Consider the following 24,548-nt stretch of genomic DNA (forward strand, 5'->3'; position numbering starts at 1 on the left):
TACAGGTGTAAGCCACTGTGCCCGGCCTAAAGTTTCAATCAAGTTGTCCAGCTTCAGCTTACAGGGCTTCCGGAAATGGGAAATTTTATTTTTTAGTGGTTCCAGGCCAGAAAGGTGGGAAAAAAACTGGAAACATCAGTTTAGAGAAAATCAGATATTAGAGGAAACTAGAAGAATTCAGGATCCAATCCAGTTTGTAGGTAAAGATCAAAACCTCAAAAACAATGAACAGGGCTAGAATCTAATAATGGGTGCACTGTAATTTTCTTCTGAAACTAATTTTTCTCTATACAGTCACCCTATTTCTATCAAAGATGTTGAAGTAAGACTAATTCATAGCATAAGTTTAGGTTGATTAAACTTGGCCTAATTACTTACATAAGTGCCACAACAATAGTGAGTGAACACATAGGCTTTCTTTAAGTTTGCTTTGCTAGGACTTTTAATGGGCATCTCAGGTTGGGCTTTTAAAAGCCTTGCCAGGCTAGGAAGCCAAGCCAAAGCCTCACCATCATACTTCATTTGCAGTCGTTACAGGTTTGGGTGAATTCCTCTCTTTTTGAGGTCCGCCAAAATATCCTGACATTCTTGGCCCTGTCAGGAAGTGACTTTCCTTACTCACCTACAAGGCAACCATGTGACCCATGTATTCAAGGTATCAAAACCATTTTTCCCCAAGGGCTTTATTGGTTCCATAAAGTCATCCTTGGTTACTTAAAGTTGTCTGGCCATATCTGAAAATATGGCATTTCAGTCAAAGCCTTGGTAATATAAACAGCATTTCCAATTGTATCCTGGAGAAGAGGTTCTTACTGAACTTATGTAAATAAACATATTGACATGAAAATCAAAATACTCATGAATAGTTTCTGAATTATGGAAGGATAAGGCAGAGAGAAAAAGTAATTGTTTCACTTTTGTTTACAAAGGCACACTTTACCAAACTGCTGTAAGCTATGGATAGCTTAAAAGAAAGGAGAAAAAAAAGCTTTCTTAAATCTGGAAAACAAAACATTAAAGAACCAGCAATGTTTCCAACAAAACATAAAAAAATTATCCTGGCTGGGTGCAGTGGCTCACACCCGTAACACTTAGGGAGGCTGAGATGGGAGGATCACTTGAGGCCAAGAGTTTGATACCAGCCTGGTCAACATAGCGAGACCCTATCTCTACAATAAAATTAAATAAATAAATGTCATTGGTTTATTCATCGCCATGTAATTTATTCTTGTTCTGTTTGATCTTGGTCAGCAGTTTCAGGAACCCATCGGTGTCGTCATTCGAGTTCTGAAAATTCTGGCCAGGCGTGGTGGCTCACGCCTGTAATCCCAGCACTTTGGGAGGCCAAGTCAGGCAGATCAATTGAGGCCAGGAATTTGAGACCAGCCTGGCCAATATGGTGAAACCCTGTCTCTACTAAAAATATAAAAATTAGTCGGGCGTGGTGGGCGCCTGTAATCCCAGTTACTCAGGTTGCAGTGAGCCGAGATTGCGCTACTGCACACCGGCATGGATGACAGAGTAAGGCTCTGTCTCAAAAAAAAGTTCTGGAAATTTTTTTTCCAGAGTTCTTGAAATTTTGTTCAAGCAATTCTCCTGCCTCAGCCTCCTGAGTAGCTGGGACTAAAGGCACGCGCCAGCATGCCCAGCTAATTTTTTGTATTTTTAGTAGAGACAGGGTTTCACCATGTTGGCCAGGATGGTCTCCATCTCTTGACCTCGTGATCCGCCCGCCTCGGCCTCCCAAAGTGCTGGGATTACAGGTGTGAGCCACAGTGCCTGGCTCCAGCCACAATTTTAAGTAATCAAAAACCTAATAAAAAACAACATGAAGAATAAGGAACTATCTTGATATAACACAAACATCTGTTTCCAAGGTCAATTATTTAAAAGGTAAACAGAAATCTTCACAATCTCAAATACTCTAAGAAAACTTTGTCATTTTAACAGAGAAGACCAAATTAAAAGTTCTGCATCACTGTACTACTAATAAAGCTAATTTTAACGAAACCTTATAAATGAATCCATCTAATCTCACACAAGATAATATTTATTTTCCAAGATTTCTTTTCTATAGATCTTTTACAACTTAAAAAAATTATGGCCAGGCACGGTGGCTCATGCCTGTAATCCCAGCACTTTGGGAGGCCGAGGCGGGTGGATCATGAGGTCAGGAGATTGAGACCATCCTGGCTAACTCGGTGAAACCCTGTCTCTACTAAAAATACAAAAAATTAGCCGGGCATGGTGGCGGGCACCTGTAGTTTCAGCTACTCAGGAGGCTAAGGTAGGAGCATGGCGTGAATCTGGGATGTGGAGGTTGCAGTGAGCTGAGATCGTGCCACTGTACTCCAGCCTGGGCAACAGAGTGAGACTCTGTCTCAAAAAAAAAAAAAAAAAAAAAAAAAATTCTATCAGTACTTTTTTTCCCTACATTTTCTTTCTCATTCTGAAACAACCAGTTACTATATATATTAGCACAGCATCAGTTATTTCTTTAAGGGATTTTATAAATTAATTTGGTGCTACTATCTGGAGGTAGAAAAATATCATGTATACATAACATACAAACATACATATGTAGTTGCTCTGCAACTAAAGTTGGCAGAGGCCAGACGCGGTGGCTCATGCCTGTAATCCCAGCACTTTGGGAGGCCAAGGCAGGCAGATCACTTGAGGCCTGGAGTTTGAGACCAGTCTTGCCAACATGGTGAAACCCAGTCTCTACAAAAATACAAAAAAACTAGCTGGGCGTGGTAGTGTGTGCTTATAGTCCCAGCTACCTGGGAGGCTGAGGCAGGAGAATAGCTTGAACCCAGGAGGTGGAGGCTGCAGTGAGTCTCTGTCTCAAATTAATAAATAAATAAATTTGGCAGAGTATACAGTCTGGAGGGGTTTGAGGAGAGGGGATTCAGGTGACTGAGAAGTTCTGATGGGAGAAGTAGGATCCAATAGAGAGAACAGAGAGGCCTCATAGTGAACTGGGAAGAAGAGACTTCCAGCCCAGGAGTCAGGGAGCGAATCCCCATTCAGAACAAGGAGCCAGGAGGAAGACCTTCCAACCCAGGAAGTATTATACCTTTCAAAAGAAGCCTGGGACCTTAAAAATCAAAATCTGTCCTTACCAGTTAGAATAAAAGTTTGTCTACAGCCATGGCTCAGGAGTTTAACTCACCAATACATCCCCAATCAGCCAGTCAGGAGAGAAGACAAAGGCTGCAAAGTTGCACACTGAGAGTCCTGGGTTAGGCCGGGCACGGTGGCTCATGCCTGTAATCCCAGCACTTTGGGAGGCCGAGGCGGGCGGATCACGAGGTCATGAGATCAAGACCATCCTGGCTAACACGGTGAAACACTGTCTCTACTAAAAATACAAAAAATTAGCCGGGCGTGGTGGCAGGCGCCTGTAGTCCCAGCTACTCGGGAGGCTGAGGCAGGAGAATGGCATGAACCCAGGAGGCAGAGCTTGCAGTGAGCCGAGATTGCACCACTGCACTCCAGCCTGGGCGACAGAGCGAGACTCCGTCTCAAAAAAAAAAAAAAAAGAGTCCTGGGTGAGAGTCCTGTGGCACCACAATCATTAAAGAAAAAAATTATTCAGCCTTTGTCAAAGCATGGTAGGGAAGGCCTTATTCAGGAGTATTGCCACCGGCATATGGACCACAGGCAATGGGGTTTTGCTGCAGGGGGGAGATTCAGCTCAACTCTGAATATAGCAGGGACAAGCGTGAACTGATAGCTAAGAAGCAGGGTGGAGGGTGAGTGGATGGAAAATTACTAAGAGGAAACATGAGTGATAAGGGGGATTCTGGCTAAGCTGACCTAAGAGGATTCTTGCTGAAAACAGGCTGGGGTGATCAGACATCACCTAGAGGATGGTGGAGGGATGAGGAATTTCATCAGTATTATGGGGAAACGAAAGAGAGATCAGCCTGTTACTGTGTCTACATAGAAAGAAGTAGACAGAACAAGACTCCATCTTGTTCTGTATTTTAGATGCTGTTAATCTGTGACCCTACCCCCAACCTTGTCCTTGCAAGAGACATGTGCTGTGGTGACTCAAGGCTTAAAGGATTTTGGGCTGTGCAGGGTGTGCTTTGTTAAACAAGTGCCTGAAGGCAGCTTGCTGGTTAAAAGTCATCACCATTCTCTTAATCTCAAGTACCCAGGGACACGTATACTGCCAAAGGTTGCAGGGACTTCTGCCTAGGAAAGCTAGGTATTGTCCAAGGTTTCTCCCCATGAGATAGTCTGAAATATGGCCTCATGGGAAGAGAAAGACCTGATCGTCCTGGAGCCTGACACCCGTGAAGGGTCTGTGCTGAGAGGCCTCTTGGCAGTTGAGATAGAGAAAAGAAAGCATCTGTCTCCTGACCGTCCCTGGGCAATGGAACATCTCGGTGTAAAACCCGATTGTATGTTCTGTTTACTGAGAAAGGAGAAAACCGCCTTAGGGCGAAAGATGGGACTCTGCACTAAAAAGGTTTATGGAGATGTTTACATATGCATATCAAGGCACAGCACTTTTCCTTAAACTTAAGTCACAGAGATCTTTATTCATGTCTTACTGCTCACCTTCTCCCTACGATGATCCTATTATCCTGTCACTCCCTTTTTCTAAGATAGTAAAGATAATGATTAATAAATACTGAGGGAACTCAGAGACCCCGGCCGGCCCGGGTCCTCTGTATGCTGAGCGCTTTTTCTTTCTCTATACTTTGTCTCTGTGTCTCATTTCTTTTCTCAAGTCTCTCCTTCCACAAAACAAGAAATGCCCACAGGTGTGGAGGGGCAGGCCACCCCTTCAAGTATTGAGGGCAATCAGATATCAAAAGCAGGGTGGTTCTTGCTAAACTGGAATTCACACAGATGGACCTAGAAGGTTTAGGAGCCTGATAAAGTTTGGCCAAGCAAATAATCTTTTGTCAATACAACAACACAATACTTTTCACTTTTTTTTTTTTGAGACAGAGTCTCCCAGGCTAGAGTGCAGTGGCGCAATCTTGGCTCTCTGCAATCTCCACATCCTAGGTTCAAGCAATTCTCCTGCCTCAGCTTCCTAAGTAGCTGGGACTACAGGTGTGTGACACCACGCCCAGCTAATTTTTTGTATTTGTAGTAGAGACAGGGTTTCACTATGTTGGTCAGGCTGGTCTAGAACTCCTGACCTCAAGTGATCTGCCCGCCTCGGCCTCCCAAAGTGCTGGGATTACAGGCATGAGTCACCATACCCCGCCTTGCCCACTATTTTTTTGGAGACAGTCTCGTTCTGTCGCCCAGGCTGGAGTGCAATCTCAGCTCATTGCAACCTTCACCTCCCAGGTTCAAGCGATTCTCCTGCCTCAGCCTCCCGAGTAGCTGGGATTACAAGCACCCGCCACCACACCTGGCTACTTTTTGTATTTTTAGTAGAGACAAGGGACAAGGTTTCGCCATGTTGCCCAGGCTAGTGTCGAACTTCTGGGCTCAAGTGATCCGCCTGCCTGGGCCTCTCAAAGTGCTAGGATTACAGGCCTGAGCCACAGGGCCCGGCCCACTATTTTTATCACTCAAGATTTTCGTCTGCAGCAGCTATTATTGGGGTGGCTACCTAATGGGAAATTTTTCTATTTCCACTATTCCTTCCACATTTATTGACAGGAAAGTTAGTCTAAGGAAGAGCTGTATCCTCACTTACTCATATCCTCCTTTAACTTTTTTTTTTTTTGAGACAGACTCTCACTCTATCGCCCAGGCTGGAGTGAAAGTGGTGCTATCTCGGAGCACTGCAGCCTGGAACTCCTGGACTCAGGCGATCCTTCCAACTCAGCCTCCCGAGCAGCTCGGACCACAGGCACCCGCCACCAAGCAGCTAATTAAAAAAAATTTTTGAGCCAGGCGCAGTGGCTAACGCCTGTAATCCCAGCACTTTGGGAGGCCGAGGCAGGCAGATCAATTGAGCCCAGTTTGATACCAGCCTGGCCAACATGGTGAAACCCCGTCTCTACCAAAAACATAAAAATTAGCCGGGCGTCCTGGTGGCGCCTGTAATCCCAGTTACTCGGATAGGTGAGCCAGGAGAACCACTTGAACCCGGGAGGTAGAAGTTGCACCCCAGCCTGGGTGACAAAGCGAGACTCCATCTCAAAAAAAAAAAAAAAAAAAAATGTAGATACTGGGGTCTCACTATGTTGGCCTGGCTGGTCTCGAACTCCTGGGCTCAAGTAATCCTCCTGCCTCGACCTCCCAAAGCTCTAGGGATTACAGGCGCAAGTCACCGCGTCCGGCCTAACCCTCCCTGTTTTGGATCTCCTGTTATAGTATTAGCAAATGGAAAAGCTCCAGACAGTTGAGCACACGCGTTCTTTGTAAATGATGACGTCTGATACAGTGATGCTTTTAACCGGGTTGTGTAACACCTGTGTGTGCACAGTCTCTTTTGCAGTCTCCACTGAAGGTGGCCCGTCTGCACGTCCGCTCCCGGCTTACCCCGCGCTCCCTGTTCCCGGCATTCCCGGCGCTCCCCGCGCTTCCCGCGCTCCCCCGCTCCCGGCATTCCCGGCATTTCCCGTTCCCGTCGCTCCTCGCGGCTGCCGCCCTCCGTCCGGCGAGCCCCGCCCGGGCAGCGACTGTTAGCGCGACAGCGGCCTGGGGGGGTCTCGTCCCGCCCGCGCGGCCGCGCTATTGGGCCGCGCGCCGCGGACGCGCGCGCTACGCGCCACCGATTGGCGGCCTCCGCAGCCCGCTCCGCGGCTCCCCCAATGCGGGGCGGCCGCGTGCGGGGATTGGCCGCGCGCCGCGAAGGTCCGCCCTCCGCTCGCCCGGCGCGGCAGGCTGGTCCCGGCGACCGGAGGGCCTGGACAGGCTTTCCAGATGGCTGCGGCGGTCGGTCGGTGAGGCTCTCCCGGCTGTGGTCTGGCTGCGGGCGGCTCGGGTAGCCCGCGGGCGCCTCAGGTAGGTGCGGGGCGCGAGGAGCGCCCCGCGGGCGGGCGGGCGGGCGCCGCGGCCTGCGCGAGGGCGCGCCCTTCCCTCCCGCCTCCCTCCGGGACCGAGGCCGCGGGTGGGGCGGGGCCGGGGCGCGGAGCCCGGCCTTTGTGAGGCAACATGGCCGCGGGCGGTGGAGAGCGCGGGGTGGGGACCCCTCCGGGGCTGGGGGGCTGGCCCCGGGCCCAGGCGTTGCCGACTCTGGTCGCTGTCCGCCGGGATAAAGAGGCTCCTCTCCCCGCGGGCCCGAAGCCCTAGCATCGCCTTCAGGCGGGAAAGGTGTGGACAGGGACAGTGCTCGCCTGGGACCCTGCTGGCGTTAACACAGTTTGGGAAATCCAAGAAGTCGCCTAAGTCTTTTTGTCCACCAAATGCTCACGGGTTGAGTGTCACGTAGATAATTGGGATACGGTTTTATTGTAACAATGAGCATGGCGGAAATAAATGGAAGGTGGCAACCTGTTGACAGTGATGCCTGTCTGGTGTCAACCGATGGACTTGGCTTTCTTGTGGCAGGAGTCTGATTTGCCTTTTTGCATGCTTGCATGTACCGTGTTCCTGTACGGCAGTCCCGTCTATGGCTGTCTACTGTTCGAGGCCAACCACCAGGCGAGGATCCACTATTTCCTGGCCAGACTAGACTCCTGGCTGTGGGTGTGGCCCAAACCCTGCTGCAGGCCTTCACTCACAAAAGGGAGTGAATGGCCAGCGCGGGGTACCCAGTGTTGCCTCTAAGTGCGGGATGTGAGGCCTGTTGGAGGATGACAAAAGGAACGGATGAGGTCATACTGCCGCTGGGTTGGGCGGGAGGCTGCAGCGGGAGAGACTTGACCAAAAAGCAGCATCCATGGCGCTGGCACTGGTGCTGGCCCGTCGCGGCCAGTGCCTCGGTTAGCCAGCACAGCAAGTGGACTAGGAAGAAGGGTGCTGTCCAAGTGTATGGGTTTTCTCTCCGTGCCAGGGGTCCAGGGGAGCTTGCCGTGAGCCCATTCCTGTCTGATGGTCCTGTTGGCAAGGCAGGGTTTGCATCCGGTGTTTGGTCAGCTGGAGCAGTGGGGAGGCCTATGGGCGGAGAGCTCCCCTTTGAGCCCTTTGCGGCCAGGCACCGTGTGGAGCACTTCCCAGGGGTTGTTTTGTAGTCTCACCACGACCTTGGGGTAGGAAATGTGCTTTCTGGCTGGCTTGCCCAGTCTTAGACTCTGTTGTTGTAGCCCCCTCCTTTGTGATGTCATCCAGCCTCCTGGCTTTAATGCCAACTTTCCTTGACATCTTAACAGCTCCAGCCCTGGCCTCCCTTCTAGGCTCCAGCCTGGTGTTTCTGGCCACCTCTTCTGTATCTCCATGTGTTACTCTGGCGCCAAATAGCCATATCCAAACCAAACTCAAATCTTCACCCATGCCAAAACATTCCTTGGCCTGTCTAAAGTCCCTTTGATTCCTCTTTTTCTTACAACTTCATGCAGTTGACAGGAGGCCCTGTCAACTCACCTTCTATTTCTAAGCACAGACCGTTTTCCACCACCTCCAGGTTAACATCCTGGCCCAGCCTACCTGGTGAACCTCTAATTCTCTTTACTGTCACCTTTGGTCCTCACTCCCCATCCACCACCTATAGTTTTTCTGGACACAGAGTGATTCTTCTTCCTCTTCTTTTTTTTTTTTTTTTTTTTTAAGACAGAATCTTGCCCTGTCGCCCAGACTGGAGTGCAGTGGTGCGATCTCAGCTCACGCAACTTCTGCCTCCCGGGTTCAAGTGATTTTCCTGCCTCAGCCTCCCAAGTAGCTGGGACTGCAGGCTTCCACAACCACCACGCCCAGCTGATTTTTGTATTTTTAGTAGAGACGGGGTTTCACCATGTTGGCCGGGCTAGTCTCAAACTCCTGACCTCAAATGATCTGCCTGCCTCAGCCTCCCAAAGCCCTGGGATTACAGGCGTGAGCCACTATGCCAGGACACAGAGTGACCCTTTTTTTTTTTTTTTTTTGAGATGGAATCTCACTTTGTTGCCCAGGCTGGAGTACAGTGGCGCAAACTCCGCTCACTGCAATCTCCGCCTCCTGGGTTCATGCCATTCTCCTGCCTCAGCCTCCTGAGTAGCTGGGACTATAGGCACCCACCACCATGCCCGGCTAATTTTTTGTTTTTTTAGTAGAGATGGGGTTTAACATGTTAGCCAGGATGGTCTTGATCTCCTGACCTTGTGATCCACCTGCCTCGGCCTCCCAAAGTGCTGGGATTACAGGCGTGAGCCACCGCACCCGGCCCAGAGTGATTCTTTTCAACCATAAGATGGTATAAAACAGAGGTGGTGTAGATGCAAGCCAGCTTGCCTGCTTGTAAAGCAGTTCCATCGCTTCCTAGCTGTGCGACCTTGAGCACATGAGTGAACCTTTCTTTCATAGTGCTATGTGAGAACTGGGTGAGTTAAAATGCTTAAAAGTGCTTAGAACAGGGCCTGGCTGAGGGTTGGTTGCCACCGCTATCCTGGAATCAGCTGATGCCACTGCGTGGGCCTTCCTTTCCGGTGGCCCATCTCTCTCACTAAAAGCCAAAGTCCTGGCAGCAGCCTCGGAGGACCAGCCCTGATCCATCTGCCCTCATGGACCTGGCCCACTGTCACATTCCCTCAGCACACTGCCCCAGCTGGCCACACCACATTCCTGACCCCGGCCCTCTGGTTTTCCTCTTAGTGTCACCTGGAACTTCCCCTCCTCCCAGCCCTGTTACCCACCTGGCTTACTCCTCTGCCTTCACGTGGACACAGGTCATGAGGCCTTCTTGGATCCTCCTTCCTAAAACTGCCTCCCCTTCTTCAGGCGCTTTTCTTGTTTTGTTTTTGCTTGAATACTTCTTGGCATGTGACAGTGTACATACTCTTCTTAGTTGTTAGCGGTCCATCACCCCCACTAAAATGTGAGCTCTGTAGAGCAGGGTTTTGTCCACTTTGTGTCTGCAGCATCTAGGATGGTGTGTGTGTGTGAAGAATGGAGAAAGCTTGTAGAGGGGAGGAAGGAACTTGACCAGGACTGCCCACCACTGAGCTCTGGGACCGGGCAGGTTTCCTGCTTTCCCAAGGAGCTCACTCACTTGCACGGCGCCAGGCTTCCCTGCTGTGCATTTCTTCAGGGCCGCTGCTCAGCTCCTATTAGCACCTTTGCTTGGAATGTCTACTCTAGCTGCTGCTTTGCCTTCTGTGGTAGCAGGCTTCCCCATTCCACCATACTGTTGGTCTCTAATCCCCTGCTCCCTGTAGCTTCTTCATGTAGCTTTTTGTGTCCCAGAATCACGGATTGACTCACCAGGGTCTCCATGGGACTGCCAGGTTCTGAGGTGTCTGGTAATCTGTGGCACTGGGCGCATTGACCCCTTGGTCTGTTCTCTGAAATGGTCTTTCTTGGTTGTCAGGAGACTGACCTCACCCCACTTAGTGTTCCTCATGCCTACTTGGTTGCCGCCCACAGCCTCCTGAACGTCTTCGGCACTTTATAGTCAGTTATGTGCTGTGTTTCCTGGATTATAGTCAGTTATGTGCTGTGTTTCTTGGATCCTTAGCACCTTTGATGGACACATCTTTCGAGATGTACTGTGTGAAATTCCCATTGGATTCAGAAATGTTAGGACATCCTAGAATCCAGGAAATGGGGTGACAGCACAGTGGTCATTGCCCTGCCAGTGTGTCCAGGCCCTGTAACCTTGTCTCTTGTTCATGTAGTGCGTTCCTCAGAGTAGATTGCCAGTGGATAGTTGTTCAATGTATTGAGTAAACCTAAACTAGTCTCTGGTTTTCATGTCGTGTCCTCTTCGAAGTACAGCCACCATGCCCTATCCCTTGTTAAATGCGTGATGTCTGCATCTCCTGTTCTTTCTGGGAATCTTGGGAGGATGTTATGTCATGCAGTGCGGTTTGCATGTGTGCATCTTTACTGGTGTGCACGCATGTGCATGCATGCGTGTTCCTGTGCACGTTCTGGGAGTGTGCATGTGCGTGTGTCTGCATGTGCTCCTCCTGCTCCGATGCAAGGTTTTCTGGCTGCCCCCTCAGACCCATCTTCCCTGCTGCATGTTGTCGCTTTCTTCATGCTTCCTCTGTAGTAAGGCTTCCTACAGTTTCTTCCTTAACCCTCATCTCGGGGCGGCCTTCCTCCTGTGGGTTTGGCGACTACCTCCTCAGTGCATCTTGGCCTTCCGTATCTGGGCCAGTCATGGCTCCAGAGTTGTGGCCTCGGCACCTTCAGAGCCTGCCTGGAGGTCCCCTCCATTCTCCTCGCCAGGCTCCTGCCTGCATGCTGGAATTTGGGTGTCCTTCCTTGTCTTTAGTTCCCTCTTTTCTCTGCTCTCCACCTCCACTGGGTCAACAAGTGCGGTCAGTTCTGTGACACTGTTCTTGGCCCATTGCCTGGGCCTCTTTTACACCTTTGTCCTCTGGCCTGGAGGACTGTCCCTGTGCCTCGGGTGCAGTTGCTTCTGCCTGGCACAGCTGTGGGTCTCCCCTCTCAAGCAGAAACCTACTTGTGGCATGAGAGTCGCTTCACCTTCAGTGGCTCCTTATTGTCCCTAGGGCGGAACAGGCTGCAGATGGCACCCAGGCCCCTCTGTGCCTCGGCTCCAGCTGTCTCTTGTGGCTCCCCACCCCAAATCCTGGCAGGTCCCTTCCCCACAGCCACCCACCCCTCTCCTCCATCGGGAACAGAACTATGCTGCCACCTCTGGTGACCTCAGCACGCTGCATCACTGTCCCCGTCCACGTGCTACCCTGTGGGCCCAGGAGAGCCCTGGGGTCCCTGAGTAGCAGAGCGCCTGGCCATGCCTCTGAGGCCCCTAGTGCCGCAGAGTTGAGCTGAGGGTCTCGCGCTCGCCCTCTGACTGACCCAGCCCTTTCAGGTGAGTGGATTGCTGTGCTCTAGTGGCCTGAGGGAGGCCACGTGCCTTCTGTGTGTTCCAGAAAGGGTGCCTCCCACCGCATGCTTGCTTATCTGAGTTAGAAGAATGCTGTGGTGGGGTTTAGTGTAAATTTTTAAAATATTTTTTGAGCCTTATGATTATATAGTTTTTGTGTTTCTGAAGTAGGAATTAAAGTGGGCAGTTAACAAAATATTTAACTTTGGACTTAAGTTATAATTCAGGTTCTGAAGAAAAAAAGTAAGGTTAATTTGTTCTGATGCCTTAAAGGTCCTCTTAGGGAATATTATTTGAAGCCCTTTACTGTGCTGTTAATAGTGCTTGACTTTTAACTTGGTACCAGGGGAGTGGAAGGTTTCTGTCATTTTGTGATGATATTTTTAAATTTCTTTGCAGGTAGAAGAAGAAAGGTGCCACTCCGGCATGAAGACAGACTCGCTTAGTCGCCAATCACTTAAGCTGAGTGCATTGTGATTTCCAATAATTGAGGCAGTGGTTCTAAAAGCTGTCTACATTAATGAAAAGAGCAATGTGGCCAGCTTGACTAAGCCGCCAGCGCACAGCGCGGCAGGACGCGCCTGGGTCTCAGCGGACTTTTGCATGTTAGCTGTGTAGATTTATGTGAGGGCTTGTAAAACTCTGGTCTTGTAAACTAGTCTTAAGCGCTTTTAATATGGAGACAGATGAGAGCCCCTCTCCGCTCCCGTGTGGGCCCGCAGGAGAAGCGGTGATGGAGAGCCGAGCTCGCCCCTTCCAAGCGCTGCCCCGTGAGCAGTCTCCACCACCTCCCCTGCAAACGTCCAGTGGTGCAGAGGTAATGGACGTTGGCTCTGGTGGTGATGGACAGTCCGAACTCCCTGCCGAGGACCCCTTCAACTTCTACGGAGCTTCTCTTCTCTCCAAAGGATCCTTCTCTAAGGGCCGCCTCCTCATAGACCCGAACTGTAGTGGCCACAGCCCGCGCACCGCCCGGCACGCACCTGCGGTCCGGAAGTTCTCCCCTGACCTTAAGTTGCTTAAGGATGTAAAGATTAGCGTGAGCTTTACCGAGAGCTGCAGGAGTAAGGACAGGAAGGTGCTGTACACAGGAGCAGAGCGTGACGTGCGGGCGGAGTGCGGTCTGCTCCTTAGCCCTGTCATTGGGGACGTGCATGCTTGTCCCTTTGGCGGGAGTGTTGGTGACGGGGTAGGCATAGGGGGTGAGAGTGCTGATAAGAAGGATGAGGAGAATGAGCTGGATCAGGAAAAGAGAGTGGAGTATGCAGTGCTCGATGAGTTAGAAGATTTTACTGACAATTTGGAGCTAGATGAAGAAGGAGCAGGCGGGTTCACGGCTAAAGCAATCGTTCAGAGAGACAGAGTGGATGAAGAGGCCTTGAATTTCCCCTACGAGGTATGTTGGCAGCCCCTCCTTTAGAGGGCTCTTAGCAAAACCCAAAGAGAGATTTGGAAATTGCAGCATCTTTTGAAAGCAGGGAAATTAAAAAAGAAAAAAAACCAAAATCGTCTCTGAGGTGGAATAATGTTAATGTGGAGAAGAGAAAGATGTAAGGAGTCCACATTTTTAAACTTTCCTAATGAAAAGTTTGGCCCATGGATAGGCCTTGCACCCCTGATCCAGCACCTGAGGCAACAGGTGCTGCTGAGACACTCCTTGGCAGTGTGTGCCCCTGGACCAGGTGTGTTGGTGTCAGCTGGTAGCTTCATCCCGTTTGTTTTTCAGATGATCATGCACCCTAAGGGCACATCTAGGCCCCGTGAGAGCACCTCCTTTCTGTGTCCTCAGGAATGCTGTTGAGCTCTCCTGGTGCAGGAGCATGAGCGCCAGGGGCTCTGGTGTCTGAACAGCGTGTTTTGCAGGATGACTTTGACAATGATGTGGATGCTCTGCTGGAAGAAGGCCTTTGTGCCCCCAAAAAGAGGCGAACAGAGGAAAAATATGGCGGAGACAGCGACCATCCGTCCGATGGAGAGACGAGTGTGCAGCCGATGATGACCAAGATTAAAACAGTGCTCAAAAGTACGTGGGTGGGTCAGAAGTGGTGGGTGTTCCGGGGCAGTGGAAGGGTGGTTGCCTCCTTAGCAGAAATGCTTTGAGAGAGCTCTGGTGCCAGGTAGTGGGCTGGGTGGAGGCATGTTTGAGGACAGGACAGTCATGTCTGAGGAGGGAAACACAGGATGTAAGGATGCAAGGACATCCTGGTGCATGACCCAGATTCAGATCCTGGTGTGTGCTATGGAAACCACAGAGCAGCAGACACTGTGCAGAGGAATAGGAGGGGACTTCTGAGGGGGTCAGGAGGAGATGTTGGTGCATGCCAGGAGCCAGCATGACCGTCAGCTGAAGGGTGTGGAGGCCAAGGGCAGAGGTGGGTGCACAGTGAGATGGCAGGTGATAGTTGTGGTCCAGGTTCTGGTTCTGTACCAAGTGTCACAGGAAGCCACCAGAAGCAAGTGGTGTTACCTGATTTTTGTTTAACAACATGGCTTCTGGGCCACACATGGTACGTGTACTTCAGGTGGGCAGGGTGGAAGTGCCCTGGTAGATGTGGCACTTCCTCAACTTTGAGTTGAGGGCAGTGGGGAGAGCACTTGGGAGGCACCCAGAGTTGCACTGTGAGGCTCTGTCATCGATGTGGTGCAGGTGTTGGGGGAGTTGGAGTTGGTGGCTTGGAGGCACCTGTGAGGGTCTTGGTGGAGATGTGGGACTCGGTAGAGGGACTAAAGAGATGCACGGGGACTCATGCTCACAGGTGAGACCCCAGGCTGAGGGCTGGGGTGCAGAAGGTGGCAGGGTGCAACTGGGAGCAAAGCAAGGGGCGGGTGGCATATGGCCATCCTCCTTGGGCCATTGAGGGGACAAGTCAGCCATGCCAGGTGCCACATGTTGCTGCCTATGTCGTGTTGGTAGCAGTTAAGCAGGAGGGCTTTTGGGCCAGAAGGTTGCAGGCAGGGTAAACCTGGGGCTTCAGCTTCTGGGGCTGGGGACAGGAGGCTTGACCTCCGGGCCTCTAGGAGGCTGGTTTGGTGCTGCAGTTTCAGCAGGCTCATTCAGAAGGTAAACCCATGTTCGTCCTGCACAGCTCACAGGTCAGCAGCCATTCTGGCCTGGATGCCTGGACGCTCACAGATGGACAGCTGCATGTGATCCCTCCCTCAGGTGGCTGGGCCAGCTTTGTGTCCACTCACAGTCACAGAGGAGCAGCCCCAGCGGACCCGTGGCCCGTCTCTTGCCTGGCTCCTTATTCACTTTGCTTCTTTTCCTGACTTAGCCCAAAGCTGGCAGGAGGCAGCTCCATCTGGGCCTGACTCCGTGGGGAGAGCACCCCCGCAGTGTGCGTGCACTCCGACCTTTAACACTCCCTTCCTGGATCATCACCTGATGGTGACCTGGGTGCAGGTGTCAGGTCCAGGGTCAGGGCCACTTGGTGGGAACCTGGCCCTGAGAGTCACTGGCCCTTTTTCCCCTTATGTATATTTTTTAAGATTTAATTTGCTTTCTTCTGTTTTCTAATTTTTTTTTTTTTTGAGGTGGGGTCTTGCTGTTACCCAGGTTGGAGTGCAGTGGCATGATCATAGCTCACTGCAGCCTTAGCCTCCCAGGCTCAAGTGATCCTATCCCCTCAGCCTCCCAAGTAGCTGGGACTGTAGGTGTGTGTGGCCATGTCTGGATAATTTTTAAAAGGTTTTTGTAGAGTCGGGGTCTTGTTGTGTTGCCTAGGCTGGTCTTTCTAAGTTTTTGATTTGTTCCCAATACCTGTGAGAAAGTTAAGTTTTAGTTACATCTTTGCCTTATGCTCTTCCCAGCAGTCAGGCCTGGTGGCAGGTGTCAAGTTGATAAGTCGTAAACCTCTTCCTCACAACTGCCTATAAAGCAAAGAAGGGGTTGGGAGTAGTGCATTTAACTGACTTAGAAACGGAATCATTTGAAGCAGTGTTTGTATGCTGCTGAGAGTGCAGCTCAGTTACAATGAAGACTTGTCACCTGGTCCCTGGGAGCAGTGGCTGACAGCCATGCAGTTTATTAGTAAAGCTCACCCAGCCCCAAGGCGCCTCTGGCCACAGCCAGGCAGACAGGAGAGGAGTCCAGTGTCTATAGTGCTTACCAGATGTGGAGGCAGGAGCTGAGGCTGGGACTTGTATCTTGCATGGACCTGTTCTGTGCTCCTTCATGTACTGGTTTGACATGTGTAAATTCCCACCTCAGGCCGCATGCTATCTGTCCTAGGCCTAGAGGCATAGCAGTGAGGAAGGAAAGAGGAACTTCGATTCTTTGTGAAGATCCAGATAAACACATGCATAGTACCCAACAATTTCTTGTGCAGGAGGTGCTGTGACAACAATTCCAAATGTTTTTACAGTGATTATAGGATGTTCTTGTCTTCCTGTGCAGGTCGTGGCCGCCCACCTACAGAACCACTGCCCGACGGGTGGATCATGACATTCCATAACTCTGGAGTCCCAGTGTACCTACACAGAGAGTCTCGGGTGGTCACCTGGTCCAGGCCATACTTCTTGGGAACGGGAAGCATACGGGTAGGGGAGGCATCAGTCGTGACTTTAGGCTTGTAAGTTCTCAGACCAAAATGTGCACATCCCCCCACACGGCACCACAGTCAAGCAGAGGCCGGTGAAAGGCATCAGAGTTTCAGACTCTCGGGTTGTCCTTGTAATCCATATTGCAATTTCACTATCCACAGAAACACGACCCTCCTTTGAGTAGCATCCCTTGTCTGCATTATAAGAAAATGAAGGACAACGAGGAACGGGAGCAAAGCAGTGACCTCACCCCTAGTGGGGATGTGTCCCCTGTCAAGCCTCTGAGCCGATCTGCAGAGCTGGAGTTTCACCTGGATGAGCCTGACTCTATGGGTGCAGACCCGGGGCCCCCAGATGAGAAAGACCCACTAGGGGCTGAGGCAGCCCCTGGGGCCCTGGGGCAGGTGAAGGCCAAAGTCGAGGTGTGCAAAGACGAATCTGTTGGTGAGTTTTGAAGGACTCTTCCCTTCTTGCCTCCTGGGACCCATGAGCTTTGTTTTTCTAATGAAGGTCATCATTGTTCCTAGTTGTACTTGTCAGCAAGGGGCTGCGCACCTCCACTGTTGATGTGGCTGAAAGGCTTGTCTTTCTGTCCTTGCAAGAACCTGCCTGGGCGCAGCACCCTAGGCTCCTGTCCCTGGGCTCTGCAGGGCCTGCATGGCTGAGGCTGCTGGGGAGATGGCTGCTGGCATTGGCAGTGGGCCCTTTTCTCTTTGGTTGTTTGTATGATCTTTCCCTAAGTCTTGCTTTTTCAGTAGGATGTGCTCATGTGGCATTGTTTTGATTTATCTTGATGAGCTCAATGAGCCTCTTTAATCCATGACTCAGTGTTGGGAAACTGTCACCATTTTGTGGACAGTTCCCTCTTCAATCCTGCAATTGCTTGTTGGATGTATACTGGTGTTTCCCATTCTCTCTTCCATGTCTTTTAGCCTAGTCCCACCATTTAAGTCTTAGTTCTCTCTTCAGGTGCGGCAGGTCTCTGTGAACCCACCTGCTGGATTACTTTCAAAGAGCACTTTCCATTTTCTAGGTTTCTGTTTGTCTGTACATCACTACCCAGCCTGTCTCATAACTCCGTGGAGTGTGGGGTGCCCTAGAAGAGCCTGTGATGGGGGCTCTTGCCAAGGATGGGAAAGTGGCCCGGGAGGAAATGTGACAAATGCGAGACCCTGTGCAGGGAGCTGCCTGGGTGTGTTGCTGACTACAGAGGTGGCCAGGATGGCCAGAAGGAAAAGAGGTGGTCAGAGGTGGCAGGCGCATGGAGCCCGGGTGCTGCTGGCATTCTGGCACCTGTTTTGATGCAGGGAGGAGGTCCCGAAGGCCATCTGACTTTTTTAAGCTTTCTTTTTTCCTTTTTATTTTTATATTCTTCTTGCCCCAAATGAAGTAAAAGAACGTCTCAGAAATTCATCCGGAAGGGACCTGCCAGAATAATCTGAGCTGCTGTAGGGAGGGCTTCATTCTTTGCTTCCCTCCCCTTTGAAAGGGACGGGGAAGGGAAATAGTGTAACGTGACCTGGGCCTGCCCCACGCACTGGGCTGTGAGAACCTGACTCCTATGTTGGAAGTTAAGTAATTTGGTTCTCTGGTAAATCTGGGACAGATCTCGAGGAATTTCGAAGCTACCTGGAGAAGCGTTTTGATTTTGAGCAAGTTACTGTGAAGAAATTCAGGACTTGGGCTGAGCGGCGGCAATTCAATCGGGAAATGAAGCGGAAGCAGGCGGAGTCTGAGAGGCCCATTTTGCCGGCCAATCAGAAGCTCATTACTTTATCAGTGCAAGATGCACCCACAAAGAAAGGTATAAGCCTCTGCGTTTTAACATCAGCAGACTGATTCTGTTTTTATTTCTAATGTGATGTGTTGAGGGCATGTTTTCTGAGTTGCATTTCATTCAAAGCTTATGTTTATCCCATGAATGCAGGGGTCTGCCACATTCATGGTGGTGAGCCCCTAGTTACTGACATGGTAACAGGAAGCTGTGTGCTGGCTTGTGGCACTGCTTCACACTTGCTGAGATGATCCTTTTTGTCACAGAGTTTGTCATTAACCCCAATGGGAAGTCCGAGGTCTGCATCCTGCACGAGTACATGCAGCGTGTCCTCAAGGTCCGCCCTGTCTATAATTTCTTTGAATGTGGTAAGTCTAACCTTCCCCATGTCAGTCCTAAAGAATCACAAGGTGTCACTTCAGTCAGGGCTAGGGAGGCAGGCGCTGACCACTAGCCCTCCTCTACTGGGATGGGAGGGAAGGGAAGGTAGAGAGCAAGGTGCTGCAGATGGGTGGCTGGTTTCCTGGAGCCGCGCCCCGTCCGAGTGGGTGGCTCTGCTTTCCCCTTCCAGTCTGTCCCCTCTCCCCACCTTCCTTTTGTCCTGCCCCATCTGCTTTGCTGGTTTTTGATCCTGTGTTGTCATGGACAGCCTTATTGCAAGCAAGTCCTCCCCACTGTGCACTGGGTCCTTTCCCTGGTCTCCTGGTGCCCTGGGTGTCTGAAGGGTCCTTGGGCATGCATTTCCCACCAGCTCTGTTTTCCTTGGGCGCCCTCATCACACACCTTTGTGAAGACCACTCTGTCTTCCCCTTGGAAGCTGGAGGCTGGGGGTCACTCATCCTTTGGGGTGGTGTTTCTTTGGCAAGCAACATCTTGTGCTTTCCCATTCCGACAGTCCTGTGTCCGTCTTTCATAGACCTCAGTCCCTGTCATAGGAGGCTCTGCCCCTCAGCCTTCTGCCGCCCCTCTGGCTCACCATCTCCCATGTGCCCCATTTCCCTCCACTTTCCCAGCTATGCCCTTTGCTGCTGCCTGTCTGCTGCCCATCTCCAGTCCCAGGGAGCCCCAGGTCTCTGCAGTCAAACACAGGCTGACTCTCTTCAGGGACAGCCCCTGACTGCGCCTTGTCTGTTGCTGTGGGCAGACTGTCTACACGCTTTTAATGTCTTGACTAGTATGTTTTAAAACAAGTAATTTTAATTTTAAGAGAACCCAAGTGAGCCTTTTGGTGCCTCGGTGACCATTGATGGTGTGACTTACGGATCTGGAACTGCAAGCAGCAAAAAACTTGCGAAGAATAAAGCTGGTAATATGCTTGCTTGGGTGTCAAAGATACGTGCTGCCTGCTGTGTCTGCCTTGCTGCTTGGTTAGGGAGGGGCTGAGCAGTGGTGACAAGTGGCAGGTGTGGGTAGGGCATGTTTATTTTATTTATGTAATCATCTACTTTGGTTTTTAAAATTACATGCTCATTGGAAAAGGCTCAAATAGAGTAAAATGTGAGATTTAAAAGTAGAAGGCCTCAGCCAGATGCGGTGGCTCACACCTGTAATCCCAGCACTTTGGGAGGCCAAGGCGGGTGGATCACGAGGTCAGGAGATCGAGACAATCCTAGCTAACATGGTGAAATCCTATCTCTACTAAAAATACAAAAAATTAGCTGAGCGTGGTGGCGGGCACCTGTAGTCCCAGCTACTCAGGAAGCTGAGGCAGAAGCATGGCATGAACCAGCGAGGCAGAGCTGTGGTAAGCTGAGATTGCACCACTGCACTCCAGCCTGGGCGACAGTGCGAGACTCTGTCTAAAAAAAAAAAAGGCCGGGCACGGTGGCTCAAACCTGTAATCCCAGCACTTTGGGAGGCCGAGACTGGCGGATCATGAGGTCAGGAGATTGAGACCATCCTGGCTAACACGGTGAAACCCCGTCTCTACTAAAAAAAATACAAAAAACTAGCCGGGCGACGTGGCGGGCACCTGTAGTCCCGGCTACTCGGGAGGCTGAGGCAGGAGAATGGCGTGAACCCGGGAGGCGGAGCTTGCAGTGAGCTGAGATCACGCCGCTGCACTCCAGCCTGGGCGACAGAGCGAGACTCCGTCTCAAAAAAAAAAAAAAAAAGAATAAAAGTAGAAGGTGTCGGCCGGGCGCGGTGGCTCAAGCCTGTAATCCCAGCACTTTGGGAGGCCGAGACGGGCGGATCACAAGGTCAGGAGATCGAGACCATCCTGGCGAACCCGGTGAAACCCCGTCTGTATTAAAAAATACAAAAAAACTAGCCGGGCGAGGTGGCGGGCGCCTGTAGTCCCAGCTACTCGGGAGGCTGAGGCAGGAGAATGGCGTGAACCCGGGAGGCGGAGCTTGCAGTGAGCTGAGATCCGGCCACTGCACTCCAGCCTGGGTGACAGAGCGAGACCCCGCCCAAAAAAAAAAAAAAAAAAAAAAAAGTAGAAGGTGTCTCTACTGAGTGACAGCTGGGCCAGTATACCCCTCCCTAGTCCTGGCCCTGCACATATTCAGGGGTGTGCCTAGAGCCAACTGGGCTGTACTGGGCACACGCTGTAGTGCTTGTTTGTTTTTAAACTGAGCAGCATGTGGGCATGCCAGGAGGGAGGAGAAGCGGGCCAGCGTGCTGTCGGCATCCTCCCCCAGTGGTGCTGGCTCTTACCAGCACTATTTCCTGAGTCCTCCCACTCCATGTTTGTGCCTAGCCACACAGAACACCTGGCACAGCACAGCTCTGGGAAGGCCGTGTATCCTGGTGAAGACCCACTGCCCTTTTGTACCATGCCCTTGCCATTTGCATTCATGCCGTGCATTCATGGTAGTTGACGTTCTTTCACGAAAAACCATTTGCCTCAGCGTCAGGGTTAGTTGGCCTCTTGTAGGATGGTGTTGGGTGTACACCAGGCCTTGGCACCCACAGGTCAATTCTTGAGGTATCTGTCATGGCCATGCGTTTTCCAGAAGACCTACTGCCCATCTTAGAGAGATTCTGCCTAAGAGACTTTTGCAGCTCAACAAAGTGGGTGTGGTGGAGGTTTTGACAGATAACTTGCAGTGGGGTCTTGTCTGGGGGTGGAGATGCCTTGGGCATGGCTGTGTGCTCTTCCCTTTGCGGGGTCACCCGCTTTCCTCCCCATGTGCTGGAACCTACTTCCCCTGCCCAGACTCTGGCTGCCTTATAGACATCTTGGCTCCATGTCTTGCCAGCACTCATAGCTCTGTGGGGTCTATGGAGCCATCAGCCATTGGCTACGGCACCTCTGACTCCAGTGGCCATGCCTGTGCTCTGCCCTCCGGCAGCCCCCTCTAACGTCTCTCAGACCTGGCTGCATCTCTCCACCCACGCCAGCCACTGCCGTTGCCACCTGGTCAAGGTGCCTGCAGCAGCCTGCTCTCAGGCCTCCCTGTGTGGTCCAGGGCCCACGAAGCTGTTTTCTCGCGTACCACCAAAGTGGTTCCCTAACACACAGCTCTGAGCTCTTCCCTGCCTGCTCCCAGGACCCCAGGGTGAGAGCGCACATACCCAGTATGGCCTGTGAGGCTTTCCGGCAGCCTGCCCCACGTCTCTTTTCTTTAGAACGGGCTTTTCGTCTGTCCTGTCCTGACCCTGTCTCTGAAGTGCTGCCACTCCTCAGGGCCCTCGCTCAGCCCCTGAGCTGTGGGGATGGGAGGCAGCAGTGCACAGTTCACTCTGCAGGATGGTGAGAAGAGGGCAGCGCCCAAGCCTTACCCTCAGGCTCTTTTTTTTCATAGCCCGAGCTACACTGGAAATCCTCATCCCTGACTTTGTTAAACAGACCTCGGAAGAGAAGCCCAAAGACAGTGAAGAACTTGAGGTGAGTGTTGTGGTCCTGCCCTACTGGGAGCTGCGGGTGCAGTGTGGCTACCCTGCCCTATTAGTGTGAGTTGGGGGTGTCCATGGGCTGTGCCCATGCCTTCCATGCCCTGCAGGTTAGTCATCCAGCCTCCAGGTTCTTCTGTTTGTATTTTCATAAAAGAGGAAACTTGCCTGTCTTTGTATAGGCAGAGAAAAAATGTCCTTTTTCTTAGAGATTTTTGTCCTCTGTTTTGCAGCATTGAGTGTGCACCGTAAATGTCGGGTACATGTAGGTTTGTGATGGGAATGAATCTTTGAGGCAGAGTCTACAAGATTTAGATTTTTTTTTTTTTTTTTTTTTTTTAGATGGAAGCCTTCTTTCATCTCCGCGGTGACAGACTTTGATCCTGACCCTATTGCAACTTTCACCTCCCGGGTTCAAGTGATTCTCTTATCTCAGCTTCCTGAGTAGCTGGGATTACAGGTGTGTGCCACCATTTCTGGCTAATTTTTGTATTTTTAGTAGAGATGGGGTTTCACCATGTTGGCCAGACTGGTCTCGAACTCCTGACCTCTGGTGATTCACTCGTTTCAGCCTCCCAAAGTTCTGGGATTACAGACATGAGCCACTGTGCCCGGCCCTAGATTGTTCTTTATACACTTGACCCTTGAGCAATGTGGAGGTTAGGGGCACCAGCCTCTCACGAGGTCAAAAATTCACGCATCACTTTCAGTCCTCCCAAACCTTAACTACTGGTAACCTACTCTTGACCAGAAGCCATACCAATAACATAAATAATTGGTTAACACATATTTTGTTATGTACATATTACTACAGTAGTCCCCAACCTTTTTGGCACCAGGGATCAGTTTCAGGGAAGACAATTTTTCTACAGACGGTGTTGGGGGGCGGGGATGGTTTCAGGATGACTCAAGCACGTCACATTTATTGTGCACTCTTAATTTCTGTTATTGCTACATTATAATATGTATTGAAATAACTATACAATGCCATAATGTAGAACCAGTGGGAGCCCTGAGCTTGTTTTCTTGCAACTAGATGGTTCCCTCTGATGATGATGGGAGACAGTGACAGATCATCAGGCATTAGATTTGCATAAGGAGTGCACAACCTAGATCCCTTGAATGCACCGATCACAATTGGGTTCATACTCCTGTGAGAATCTAATGCTACTGCTGATCTGACAGGAGACAGAGCTCAGGCATAAAATGAGTGATGGGGAGCAGCTGTAAATACAGATGAAGCTTCACTTGCTCATTCACTCCGCACCCCCGCCCCCTTCACTCATGTCCTGCTATGCAGCCCGGTTCCTAACAGGCCATGGATTGGTACCTGTCCGTGGCCTGGGGGTTGGGGACCCCTGATATATACTGTATTCTTACATTAAAGTAAGTTACAGAAAAGAATGTTATTAAGAAAATCATAAGAGAAAATTTATTTACTATTCTTGAAATGGAAACATCATAAAGGTCTTCATCCTCCACATCTTCATGTTGAATAGCTGAGGAGGAGTGGGAAGAGGGGGAGTTTACCTTGGTGTCTCAGGGGTGGCAGAGGCAGAAGAAAATTTTTGTATAAGTGGACATGCAGTTCAAATCCATGTTGTTCATGCAGTTCAAATCCATGCAGTTCAAATCCATGTTGTTCAAGGGTCAGCCATATGAAGAACCATTTAAAACTAGCTGTAAACCTTTTTGGGTAAATGGTTATTTGTAGCAAGGGCTTCTGAAATTTTGAAGGCTGCATTCTTATTTATATAATAGCTTTATTGAGATTGTTTACATACTATTAAGTTTGACCTTTTAAATTATATAACTAAGTGGATTTTTGTATATTCAGAGTTGTATAACCATCATAACTACCTAATTTTAGAATATCTCGTCACCCCCAAAAGAAGCTCCATACCCATTAGCATTCACTCTTAGTTCTCTCCAACCACCAAAAGCCACTAATCTGTCTTCTGTCTCTATATATCTGCCAACTCTGGACATTTCATATCAGTGGAATCATATGATATGTGGTCTTTTGTGACTGGCTTCCTTCACTTAGTGTGCTATGTCAGCTGTAGGTTTTTATCAGAATAAGGAAATTTCCTTTTCTTCCTGGTTTGCTGAGAGTTTTTTTGGGGATGTTAGATTTTGTCAATGTTTTTTTGCTTCTATTCAGATGATCATGTATTTTTTTTTTGTTTGTTTTTTATTTTAGTAATATAGTGTATTATACTGGTTTTTGAATGGTGAGCCAACCTTGCATTCCTAGGATATATCCCACTTGGTCATGACATATAATGATTTTTTTAATATGTTGCTGGATTCATTTTGCTGGTATTTTGTTAAGGATTTTTGCATTTGTAGTTATAAGCAATATTGATCTGTAGTTTTCTTGTGATATCTTTGTCCAGTGTAACAACAGGTGCAGGTATCAGGATAATACTGGCCTCATAAAAATGGTTGGAACATGTTCCTCTTTCTTCTGTTGTGTGGGATAGTTTGTGAAGGATTAGTGTTCATTTTTTAAATGTTTGATAGACTGTG

The 24,548-nt window shown here is 50.2% G+C and overlaps 1 protein-coding gene across 2 annotated transcripts in view; it reads left to right on the forward strand.

Moving 5' to 3' along the window:
- The first annotated feature begins 6,781 nt into the window (after positions 1–6,781).
- The window catches only part of DGCR8 (DGCR8, microprocessor complex subunit), a 31,915-nt gene continuing 14,148 nt past the window's right edge, over positions 6,782–24,548 (forward strand). The window contains exons 1-9 of one of the 2 annotated variants that reach the window (XM_025398252.1): positions 6,782–6,933; positions 12,260–13,256; positions 13,724–13,883; positions 16,257–16,399; positions 16,564–16,846; positions 18,009–18,206; positions 18,443–18,544; positions 19,384–19,482; positions 21,929–22,011. In XM_025398252.1, coding sequence (XP_025254037.1) covers positions 12,537–13,256; positions 13,724–13,883; positions 16,257–16,399; positions 16,564–16,846; positions 18,009–18,206; positions 18,443–18,544; positions 19,384–19,482; positions 21,929–22,011 — 1,788 coding nt within the window. In that variant the 5' untranslated portion in view covers positions 6,782–6,933; positions 12,260–12,536. The remainder of the gene's footprint in view (positions 6,934–12,259; positions 13,257–13,723; positions 13,884–16,256; positions 16,400–16,563; positions 16,847–18,008; positions 18,207–18,442; positions 18,545–19,383; positions 19,483–21,928; positions 22,012–24,548) is intronic. The other variant, XM_025398253.1, reaches the window with a different exon arrangement.

Source organism: Theropithecus gelada, chromosome 10 (assembly GCF_003255815.1).
Source record: "Theropithecus gelada isolate Dixy chromosome 10, Tgel_1.0, whole genome shotgun sequence".
Classification (NCBI taxonomy): Eukaryota; Metazoa; Chordata; class Mammalia; order Primates; family Cercopithecidae; genus Theropithecus; species Theropithecus gelada.